General features: G+C 32.7%; 2 protein-coding genes across 2 annotated transcripts; one reads left to right on the top strand and one right to left on the bottom strand.

Moving 5' to 3' along the window:
* Window positions 1-383: 383 nt before the first annotated feature.
* LOC120269023 (protein GRAVITROPIC IN THE LIGHT 1-like) lies at window positions 384-1868 on the top strand. The gene is given in 2 exon segments (XM_039276315.1): window positions 384-1615; window positions 1617-1868. Coding segments are annotated over 2 exon segments (1203 nt in total). The 5' UTR covers window positions 384-579; the 3' UTR covers window positions 1784-1868.
* Window positions 1869-2119: 251 nt separating this feature from the next.
* Window positions 2120-5224, bottom strand: LOC120269022 (probable potassium transporter 9). The gene is made up of 8 exons (XM_039276314.1): window positions 5096-5224; window positions 4772-5006; window positions 4406-4663; window positions 4268-4321; window positions 3877-4190; window positions 3682-3805; window positions 3354-3608; window positions 2120-3276 (listed from the first exon to the last, which is right to left on the bottom strand). Exons 1-8 carry the CDS (start codon window positions 5159-5161, stop codon window positions 2372-2374), a joined length of 2211 nt encoding a protein of 736 aa, XP_039132248.1. The 5' UTR covers window positions 5162-5224; the 3' UTR covers window positions 2120-2371.
* Between the last annotated feature and the right edge of the window lie 7307 nt (window positions 5225-12531).

The following is a 12531-nucleotide window of genomic DNA, read 5'->3' on the forward strand; positions in this document are numbered from 1 at the left end:
TATGAGGATCGAAAGGATAGATTTTATATTAAAGAGACTAAAAGGACGAAAAACGCAGGCCTAATAAAAGAACAATTTTGATATTTAAACCTAATAAATAATATTCATCATTTCTCAGGAAAAAAATAATAATCATCATTAAATAATCCAAGTACTACTTTTTTTTTTATTATTTAATTATTTTTTTTTTTAAAAAAAAAGTGGCATCAGATGTGAACAGCACCTCAGTGAGACAGGACAAGTCCTACTTTCCCACAATAAAGCCTTTATTCAAAGCCATGCCAACACACAAATCCACTTCACATCAAACACAAATCATATATTTATCCACATTAATATAAATAAACACAGTTCATAGAACCTCAATAGAACCTCCTCCTCCTCCTCCTCCATCTCCTCCTCCTTCCAAGAACCTCAATATGACCACCAAATAATACAAAAAATACTTGTTTACATTATAATATTAATCTTCAAATCAACTTCTCTTTGTTTCTTGGAATGTGCACCATTGTAATTCAATGCTTGTTCCCACCTCACTTGGTCTGCCATTGATCTCTAGCACTTGAAGCAGCAGCATTCATGGAGACTGGTTCATCAAGAAAAGCAGCTGGCAAGTCTTCTTCTAGTGTGTTTTTCAGGATTTCCCAGCTTTGCAAGCTGAGATCAGTGGGAGTGTTTTCATCCACTGAAAGCAGGAAACCAACACACACTGAACCATTGGAGGAGACTTTGGAAGAGTTTGTGCTTTCTAAGCTTTTTTCCAGTATTTCTGCTTTGAAGTGTGGTTATGTTGAACTTCAGCAAGCTCACATCCCTTATGAGCCTGGAAAAATCAAAGCTGCTGATGAAGTTCTTGTGTCTCAGTTGGAGTCTTTGTCTGAGCTTGAGCATTTTTATGTTGAGAAGCAAAAGGGTGAGTTTTTGGAGTTTGAAAAACATCAGGTTGTTTTACAGGAGTTGCAGGCTCACATCCAAGCTAAAGATGCAGAAATACTTGGATTGAAGTGGGAGATTGAGGAGTTGGATTGCAGAAATGCAGAAATGATGAAGTTGGTTGAGAATGGTACTTGTTGTGTTTATAAAGAGTTAACACCAAATGTTTTCTCTGATGTCTTTGGATTGACATATAAATCTGTTCATCGTTTTGCAAAGCTTGTTATTAGTTTGATGAAAGTTTCTGGTTGGGATCTTTCACTTGCAGCAAATTCCATTGTTGGTTCTGTTGTTTTTTCGGAAAAATCGCATAAGAAGTATGCATTTGAAGCCTACATTTTCCGGAAAATGTTAAGTTGTGAGGAGGAGGTTGAATGGTTGGAATTAGACCATTTGAATCAAATTATGAGTTTCGGAGATGCATTTGATGCTTTGATGCATGATCCTGATTCTAGTTATGCGAAATTTTGTAGATTGAAGTATCTACAACTTGTACAACCAAAGATGGAGTTTGCATTCTTCTCTAATTTGCATCAAAGAATGTTTGTATCAAACGGTGGGCACCCGAAGACGGCATTCTATCGAGGATTTGCGAGAATGGCAAGATTGGTTTGGTGTTTGAGAATCATGGCATGTTCATTTATTCCGAATGCTGAGATGTTTTATGTGAATAACAGGGGATGAGTATTCAGAGAATTACATGGAGAGCATTGTGAATTTGAAGATCAACTATCTCGAAGAGAGGCTTAAGGTTGGTTTTACAGTAATGCCAGGGTTCAAGATCGGCGATAATGTTGTAAGGTGCAAGGTTTATCTTTGCGGTATGAAATTCTCCGATGATGCGCAATAGCTTTTACATTTCAGTAAGTCCTTACTATTCGGGGAATGCATACGACCATGTACAAGGTATGAAAGGCATTTTGTTTCACTTTCAATGAAAAAAAAATACTCTTTTGCTACGATACTCAGTGTGTTCTATTCGATATTTGAAAACAATGAACGAGATAATGCCGTGAATTATTATGTATATATAAGTAGTTCTTGGCTTGTGATTTCCATATCACAAGGGTAATTAAGCAGACAAGCCAAACCAGAACTATGAGTGCAAATAAGACTTATTGAATTAGTTCCATAGTGCTGAAGAACAACAGCTTAAGATTACAAGAGATACTCTGTTTTAACGTCTTTCAAGTACAATCTGAATCTTTTTTACTGCAATGTTAATCCTGAGTTCTTTTTTTCTGCTGATTTATGACCCAGAAAGTTTAGAATACACAAGGCAAACTTTTTCTAATATCACTCCGGGGAGCAAACATATACATGTAGATTTCACATATGATATCCTAGAGATTACTTCGCATTTTTATCAATCGATATATCTCTTGATATTGAGATTACGAATACATTGATTAGAGCTAACAGTATATCTCCTTGTAAGTTATAAGACATACACCATTCCAACTTCCAGTAGTGAAGCTGGAGGCACTCTGAGGGCCACCTCTGAACCCCTGCAGTTCCTTCTAAGGAAGTTGTAGGCCACATTGATGGCCAACTTCTTTATCAAAGACGATCCCGATTTTACCCGGACATGCGAGTGGCCGAGTATGAATGCAGTCCCGGCCTCTTGGGCCTCCTTTAGCTCCTGAAGCTCTTCTCTGACAGCCATTTCAACAATCTCCAGGCCATTGTTATCTGTCATGTTTGCAGATTGGATGCTTTGCATGTTTTCCCGTCCTTCATATGTTATGAACTCAGCCAAATTAGTCAGAAGCTCAGTCTCGAAGCAGTCGATGTCCTGGTGGACATCACGGTAGCCGTATCGCACGATGCAGCGGTAAGATCGATGATCAGGCGGCCCAACACGGCCAACTAGGTACCTCTCTGTTGGAGAAACAAAAGGAACAGGCACATACTTGATGCAAACAAAGACTAGGATCTTGTGGAATGCTGGGAGATTGGTGACAAAGCGAGAAAAGTTAGCAGGCACACAAGAGATTACGTCTGAGTAAACAAGACCAATACCAGGGACACGCGCAATGCCTAGAGTGTCTCCAAGAGCGAGGAGCCAGTCTATGGAAACCTTGTTGTGGAGATCATGCTCGTACTTCTTCATTGTTGTGTAGTGCCAAACAAACATGATGATCATGAGGAAGAATGCTAGAAGGATTGGGAGCCAAGCTCCTTCGAGGAACTTGACTAGTGATGCAGAGAAGTAGAGGAGTTCGATGGAGCCAAAGGCGAGGACAAAGGCGAGTGCAAGCAGAGGTGGTTTGTGCCAACATAGGATCATAACCAAGGATGTGAGGCAAGTGGTGACCATCATCACTGTAATTACTGCTAAGCCTGCATTTGCATTGACATTTGTTAAATATGGCAAAGAAAAATACAAGAGTTCATGATTTGGGAATAAAAGGGTGTACCTGAAGCATTGCCAATTTGTTTTGTATCTCTGAATCCCAACGCAACGGCGACACAGAGGAACATGAGCATCCAATTGATCTCAGGGATATAGATTTGGCCATGAATTTTCTTGGAGGTGTGTAGAACTTTGACTCTCGGAAAACAACCAAGCGAATAGCTCTGGTTTATGATCGAGAATGTCCCGCTGATGATCGCTTGGCTTCCGGCAATGGAAGCTAATATAGCTAACAGAAGAACAGGCCACCTTGCATCATCTAGAATCAAATGGAATCAGCCACTGAACTCAATTCAATTCGATGCAATTCGAGTAAATGAGAAATGCGGTACCTGGAACTGAGGCATAAAAGCCAATCATGTAACTTGTTTTGATTTCATGGTGTTTCGATAAGTATGCAGCTTGTCCCATGTATGCCAGTATCAGTGCTGGATAAACCAGTGCAGTGAAAGCAATCTGAAGAAGAAGAAGATGTAAATGAGAATCAACGAAAGAAATGCATGCAAAACAGTGAAAAATTATATCACCTGAATTGCACTGTATGAGAAGTGACCGAGATCAGCAAACATCGCCTCGGAACCGGTAATGCATAAAAGAATTCCACCAAGAGATTCCCATCCGCCTCGCTTTGTTTTCCTCAAGAACTTGAACATGTAATATGGTGATAATGCTCGGTAAATTTGTGGATTCCAGCGAAATATGTTATATACGCCGATAACACTAATGCAAAGAAGCCAGGCAAGAATAATCGGTGCGAATAGAAATCCAATTCGATGTGTTCCGTAGTGTTGCAGCATGAACAAACATATTATTATGACACAAGTAATCGGCACCACAGCATCTGCACAGATAAATATATAAGAGTATGTATATTCCAATTCCACTGATCAATCTTCGATTTGAAAGTGTAAAACTCACATTGATGGTGAACATTGGACAAGGATAACTCCAATCCTTGAACTGCAGAAAAAACTATCAGAAAAAAAAATGCAATTCCAATCAGTTCATCAAGAACAGTTGAGAACAAAGATCAGAAGAACAAGAACAGGAAAACACCTGAAATGGCAGGAATAAGCAAACCATCTCCAATCACCATACAAGTTCCAAGCATGACCACAAACAACAGAGCAACATGAAACTTCTTGTGATTCTCAATCCAAATCTTAATTCTTGAACTGTTGTTGTTGTTCTTCAATATTTCTGCAGAACATTCTGATCTGTATGTTGAGAGCTCTTCATCTGCAGCCTGTTTGTTTGGCAGAAGACTCACATTTGCATGTCTGCAAATCAATGAATACAGACCAAAAGTACCACCTGGAGAATAAAGCTCAAAAGATTCAAAAACTATATATATATATATATATATATCTAAATTTATATTTTATCTTTGGATCTGAGAAAGAGAAGCAATTAAATGCTGACCTTCACCATTGTCATCAGCTCTAAGAACTATAAAAACATACTTGAGCAAAGGAATGAGAGTGAGAGTCCAAAACACAAAAGAAAGAACACCAAAGACCTCAACATTTGAGTATGAATGAGAGATATCTTCTGCAAATGTGCTCTTGAAGACATACAAAGGGGAGATGCTCAAGTCCCCATAAACAACACCCAAGCTTTGATATGCTAAAATCAAAGTACTCCTCCATGAATTCTTCTGAAAATTAAATGAATAAATAAAAAAGACATAAATGAACTTGTAAAAGATTGAAATTAAGCAACTAATACATGAAAAATCAAAGCAACCTTTGATGAAGAACTCAAGAAGAAGTTCCCATTCTCAGTGTCCATGACAATTGAACAAGAGAACATGCAAGGAATGATACTTCAAGCAATGACCATAAGCTCAAGATCACACTTGAGAGTGATTGAAAACAAACACAACACTTGGATGCATCTTCTTGTTTGTCCTTTGCATGGTGAGTCAAACAAGTTGGGTTGCTTGTTTGCAAATGTGGACAAATGAATGGTCTTGAAGTGAGGGCTAGTTAGGTTTGTTATGAGAATTCTGAATACATGACTCTCTCATTCAATGATCTCTAAAGTTTTGCATGTTTTTTATTATTATTATTACAATTTTTTTTATTAATTTTTATTAATCTTTGTTGTTTAATGTGTGGACAGTTTTTTTCTTGAAGTTGGTGATGATGGGAAAATGATGTTATGTTATAAATGAGTATGATTATTAGACTAGTTCAATATTTTCATATCTAAATTAAACTAATTGATTTTTTTTTTAATCTTACTATAATAAATATTGTATTTATTTGAAAAATAAAATAATTAAATTTTACTATTCAAATTTGTGACTTGTTTATATTTCTTTAAAAAAAAAAGAGTTACATAATTTAAGACTATTGGTTTATTTAAAAGGTTAAAATAAATGAATTTAAACCTAGTCTTTATTATGTAGAATATTATTTAATAAAATTTTTGATAAATAATTATATATATACCATCTTATTTTATAGCCGGACACATTGGTTTCATGCCAGTTGGAGGCATACCATGGACTACCCATTGTTATAAAAATAAATAAATTAATAATAATAATAATACCAAGATTGACATGATACATATAATATTTTAATAATTATACCTGTACATCAATATTACTTTTTAAAATTAAAATTTATATTTATAATAAAATAAAAACTAAAAATAAAATGTGTGGCTATAAATGAAAATAAGTGGATCTACCTAAAACTATTATTACAACAATCATATTTCTTAATTTTATATCGTAATTATTTTGTGCCGCACACAAAGAGAACGGAATTGCATTCACTTATAATTAGTCAATGTTTATATTTTGTACGTGCATGTATTAGTGAAAAACACGTCAGCATTTATTGTAAAGTTTGCCCGGATAAAAAACAAAGTATATATGTTTCTTACTTTCACGGTAGGTAAGCAAGGATGAGTTTGAAATCCCAATACCATATATAGTATTATTCACTGTGATAAAATATTATATGCTGGATCTCAGCATGGAGCTCTTACATGAGAAATTATATTTTTTTTATCTTTTCAGAGTCATACATTAGGGAGATATATTATTATATGGTTATATTTTTAATATATTATTTTAGATATACATAATAGAGTTTTATTGTCTCACATATTAGTTTGACTCATATAATAAATTTTTAAATAGTCATTAAATTATTATAATGTACACTTTTGTATCTGTTTGTCTTTTTAACATTCACCAAGCATTTATTTATCAAAATAATAATAATAATAATAAAATTGAATGGCGTGGCCACACGAAGACCTAATTTATTAATAAATCAAAGAAAATAAATGGCCTTTAACAAGCATCTAATATAATGTACATGCTGATGGTTATGATAACCCTTCATCAGGTTTTATAGTAATTTCAAAAATAATCATGTTGACATAATTATTGGAGTCAAAATCCAACAACTATAGTGTATTTTTTAGTTTTTTTAAATTGTTATTGTTATAGTTTTTTTATTATTATTATTTATGGCAAACTTACAAGTTATTGTTTTTAATTTGATATATATATGCAAAGTCTAATTCGATATCATACATGTAGTCCCCAAAATGAAACTTAAAAGGAATTCCCACCCTCATAGACACACATTTGATGATGCATTTATCATGTACCTTTTTAAAAAAATTTGAAGACTTGAATAATGAATAATATAATAAAAAAATCGTCATAATTAAAGTTGGTCAGAAATACAAGAATTTATATATTTCCATAATTCAGGATAGATTTTTAAAAAAATTCCCTATTGTAGACTAAATAATTAATGTTCTATATATATATATATATTTAAAGAATTTGTCATATGCTCAGAAAACAAAAATTAGGAAGAGGGAGGCAGATACAGAATTAACAGTATTTTAATTAGTTAAAACAAAAATATAAATAATGTCTATTAAATTGTACCAGCCTATATGGTTGGGGTTTTGTTGTTTATATAAATATATATATATATATATATATATATTTGGTTTGTTGGGGTGTAAATTAGTTTGGACGGACAAGATCACACGGATACTGTTCCAAGTAAGGATTTTACTGTTTCAAATTCATCACACAAATTGTGATCACAATTTTTAACTGTTTTTGAGAGATATTGTTTTTAAAAAATACTATTCATCACATTTGCACTGTTTCTAAATATTACTGTTTATTTAATGAATGCAGTCGTCAATGTCAAATGAAAGATCATCACTGAACATATATTCATGGATTTGACTCATTTACGCACGCAAGTAAAAACTGGTCCTCATATATATATATATATATACTCATATATATATATATATATTACATGTAAATTTTAAAGAATAATTAGAGATGTGCAATAATTAATATATATTTTTATATATGTATATTTATACATATTACACTAACACATATCTGATAAGCCCTTGTCATGTTGTTGCATGATCTAGCTCTCAGTAATCTTTAGTTGCATATGTCCAATTGTAGTTTTTTCCCCTTCTCAAAATCTCAAAAAAAAAAAGCATCATTTTTGCAATTATATAACCATGTCTTGCATAGCTATATACATGGTACAAGTTACAACCAGATGCCAGCATGAAGTGCTCATAACCGAGAGTAAAAGAGTACAAATTCCAGTTCATTTAGATGCCATTCTTAATTAAATCTTAATTCTTAACCCTTGAAAACATTCTCCAAATGGAGGGCCAACCCACACACATGAATTAATGTATATAGATATAGTCCATTACTTTCTAAAATTCAAAACACTTAAACATGTATTTATGGTCACTTAATGAAAGACAGTACTAGATCAACAACTTAAACCCATGCATGCTTACAAGTGAGCTTGCGTGCATAACCCTAGAGTTTAATACACCCATAACCATAAGAAGACATAAATGCATGGTTCTCGCCAAACAGGAAGTATCATTCCCACGCTGGTCATAATAGGTCCACAACTTAGACCCATAAATAAAGTAAAATCCGATCTTCATAATATACTAGAAACCTACTTCTTTGTTACTTTTTACAACTTCGAGCTATAAATATTAATCCATAATTCCAACTTCAATGTTTTCTCTTTTTCTTATTGATTTTTTTTTAAAAAAAAAATGTTATCCTTAGCTTGGCTAATTACTTCAGAAGATCCATCATTGATATTTTATTTAATTCATTATTACAATTTAGCATAAAAATTAAAAAAATATATGTATATATATAAAGGGACTCCTTTTTATTAGCATATGTAGTTATTCACTTCTCTATAGAAAAATAAAAATAAAAGAAACCAAAATACATGGAAAAAAAATGACTTTAATCCTAATTTTTAGATAATTTGAAATAAATTACTTGATGTCATTATAGTGTAAGTTTTTTATGTATTAATCAATGACATTGAGAGTTCTCTTCCCAAACCACAAAGTCCATGAATATCTTCACATCTTGAGGTGAACATTCACCTATCAAATGTGCAAATGAAGCCATTTGGAATTTCTACATGAAAGAAAAATCCCTTTTTTATTTATTTATTTATTTGTTAAAAAGAAAAGTTCAACATGATGTTTACCTCTATCCAAATTAACTAATCTACCTACTATAACCTTTTCCATTAATCACCAAGTCAAACATCTCTCTCTCTCTCCATTAATCCCATTAAATTTTTGACCACCTGCCTGTCATCCATGAAGCACAACAAGATCCTTAAAGTTCATCACATCCCTCCATATCCTTGCCATATGCCACCTTTTCTCCTCTCCTCTCCATCTCCATTAATTAACTTTGCCTTCTCTTCCTCTCCCTATATATATATTCCCTTATCCACACTCTTCTTTCTCCTCTTCTTTCTTTCTTTCTCTCTCTCTCAATATAACTATTTTATGGCTACTAGTGCAAAAACTAGAGCTCTTTGCATGTCTCTAATGCTCATTCTCTTCTTTCTCATTATTGGCTTCAAAACAGCAAATGCAAGGACTTTGAAGGGTGTCATCAAGGTGGATTATGAGCATTCTTTGGATTTCAACTTGAAGTTTGAGGAGAAGCTTAATGACAAGTTGGCTCCACTCTTGCTTAACTTCCTCCCTAGAGGAACCATTCCTCCTTCTGGTCCTAGTAAAGGAACTAATGATATTACCACTTGAAGGTCTTTCAAGGAAAAAAAAAAACCTTGTGTATATATATACATATAATATTTATAGATATCCTTTAATTGAGTTGTTATTGTTAAATTATTTCATTATATTCTCTTGTAGCTATATGAAAATAATTGGTTGTAGCTTCACAATTTGTACTTAATATATATATATATATATGTGTGTGTGTGTGTGTGTATGTTTCTCAAAGAAGTCTCCCTGCTTCCTCCTTTTGGGTGTTGTGTTTTGTGTTGGCTACCACTTCTAGTGGTGGGTGGTGTTTGTAGCTCTCTTCCCTCCTGTCTGGTGGGGCTTTTGTACTTTTTGGTTTATTTAGATATTTATGTAATTTATTCATTTTTTTAAAAAATAATAATAATAATAATATTTCATGAGTAAGTATTGTTTTGCTAATTCCGTTGCACAGAAAAAAAGATTGAAGAAGGATATATAGAGAGAGAAAAAAAAGAGAAAAGAGAGGGGGTTAACGATTAAATTGTATATTAGTATTTGGACAATATTAGAATTTTTTATAATTAGTGAGAATTCAAATCAAAACTGAAAGACATATTTTAAAAAATGTAAATAGTGATTTGTGTTTGTAATTCCAGTCACATATGTGTATGAATCTATTTTTACTTGCTTTTGTCGATATTTTTAAATGTCCATGCCTTTTTTAATGACCAGTTGCTGATTTTGGTGAAGAAAAACTAGAAACGTTTTGAGGATTTTATTGAAAAGTTTGTAGACAACGTACGAGATGCATGGTTGTATGTCTAGGGTTTTCAACGTCATGGGGGTGACAACATCTGTGTTACTGTGTAGATTGAAAATGTAGGGCTCACACGGTTAGGATGTAGCTGTAAACTTGGGGTGTGGATGTGGCGTAAATGATAAAAAAGCAAGCGTCATGCTCTCCAATTGAATAAGATTGAAATATTTTTTTTAAAAAATAAAAATCATTAAAAAAATAATAATTATTAAAATAACATTTTATGAAACATTAATAAAACTAAAATTATCCTTACAAAAAACTAATATAATTTTTATTTTAGAAAACAATGGTGATTAAACTACTATCGTAGACTTATTTAATTTTCTCTATTTTTCTTTGGTGTTTGATGTTCATTTGTGTTGATGCAGCAAGACAAATGAAATTTTTATATAAACCTATTTTTTTCACTGTCTCTTATTTTAATTTTTTTAATAAAATAAATTTAAAAATTATTAAAAGTGATATTAACTTCTCATCACTTTATGAAAGTGTTATATTCTTTATTTTTTTCATTTCAAATCATTTTTCATACTACTTCAAAAAAAAAAAAAAATGTTACATCTCCCTTTTCATAATTTCAAATTACTTTTCCTTAATTGAACATGTCTTAATATTAAAGCGCTCTAACTCATCCACCAATTTATGGATTAGTAGTATATAATATTTGCTTCAATAACTTATTTTATCTTTAAATTTTTTTTAAGAAGACATTGTAAAAAATATTTATTTAATAAAAAATATTATATCTTTCATACAAATTATGTCATAGAAATATTTTTCCCTGACATCACCTCTAATTTCAAGAAAAACATTTGTATGATGGAGAGACTTTAAGTGATAATCCCAAATTTTAGAGTTAATATGAATTCAAAATAAGATAAAGTAATGTATGTCTCGCTGAGCACTAACCAGAAATACCATAGATGATGCTTTTAATTAAGAACTAGTTTTATTGAGTTAATTATTACTTATTTACTTAGAAATTATAGTAGGATGATCATTTGTTTATAATTAAAAACATACTTAAAATTATTTTACAATGATAAAGATCTTGCTTGTTTATACATGATGATGTTTTGCAGTGATAATATTCTATTCAGATGCTATTATATTAATTTCTCATGGCATTCAATCGATTTCGTTTTGTTTTTGACATAAAAAGATACGATAATAAAATCTTAAACTAATAATAAATATCATAAAAATCACAATTTTTTTGAATATTAACTTCTTCAAACCTCAATAAAATTTATATAAATCTATTTTAATTTTAAGTTACAAAGATATGAATTGAAGAGAATAATATGGATAAAACTAAAAATAAATAAATAAATAAATAAATATCAAGGGGAATTGGGAAAAATAAAATCTAAAATAAAAATAACATGATGAAAAAGAGCTTTAAAAACAAATATAAAGAAGATGACTTAGTTCACATGGTTGATATATATTATTTGCTAGGTCAGGCACAAGAGCAATAGAAAGTCTATAAGATCAGGGTCTGTTTGGCTGCAACATAAAAAAAAAAATATGACATAATTTTATTATGCATGAAGTGCAAGTGATTATTACGAAAATTATAGCATATTTTATTCATACAGAATGAGTGTTTGGTTAACAAAATAATAAATAAATTACAGAGATTAGCCGGTCATCGGAGGCTAACCGGACCGCCGTCGTGTTACCGGAAACCATCCGGCCGATGGCCGGACCACCGGAGGACCAGTGACGGATCATCAGAGGTCGGCTGGACCACTGGTGGATCATCGGCGTGTCATTGGAGGCCAGTGGACCGGTAGTCGGACTGCCGATGGACTAGTGATCGGTTGCCGGAGGTCGTCCGGCCCGCTGGCAGGACCGGTGGCCGGTCACCAGAGGCATCCCGGATCACCGGTGGATTGCTGGTGCGTCACCAGAAGCCGGTGGATTGGTGGTCAGACTGCCGTGGACCGTGGGTCGGTCGTCGGAGGCCAGCCAAAGCCGAAGGCCCGGTTCTGGGAGGCCAGGGCCACCAATGACCGGTGGTTGGGTGGCTGAATAGAAAAAGAGAGAATTTTTACAATGAAAAAATATTCCACTAAGAGTGGAATATTTTTTTATGACATAATACCTATATTATGTCATAATTTAATACTCTAAAATAAGCACCCAAACATTCAATATGACATAATTCTCTGAAAATATTAAATTATGGTATATTGTATAGATTATGTCATAATTTTGGTATATCCAAACAGGCCCTCAGACAAAGACCTTTATTATTATTTTTTTGTTACTCTAATAAAATGTG

This window comes from Dioscorea cayenensis, chromosome 9 (genome assembly GCF_009730915.1).
Source record: "Dioscorea cayenensis subsp. rotundata cultivar TDr96_F1 chromosome 9, TDr96_F1_v2_PseudoChromosome.rev07_lg8_w22 25.fasta, whole genome shotgun sequence".
NCBI classification, from domain to species: domain Eukaryota; kingdom Viridiplantae; phylum Streptophyta; class Magnoliopsida; order Dioscoreales; family Dioscoreaceae; genus Dioscorea; species Dioscorea cayenensis.

Bases quoted from the DNA above. Each gene is read 5' to 3' on its own strand.
- LOC120269022 (XM_039276314.1), bottom strand. From the start codon at position 5,161: ATGTTCTCTTGTTCAATTGTCATGGACACTGAGAATGGGAACTTCTTC. The intron at 4,191-4,267 runs GTGAGTTTTACA...TTATCTGTGCAG, and splicing joins GTCCAATGTTCACCATCAAT to ATGCTGTGGTGCCGATTACT. The intron at 3,806-3,876 runs GTGATATAATTT...CTTCTTCTTCAG, and splicing joins TCTCATACAGTGCAATTCAG to ATTGCTTTCACTGCACTGGT.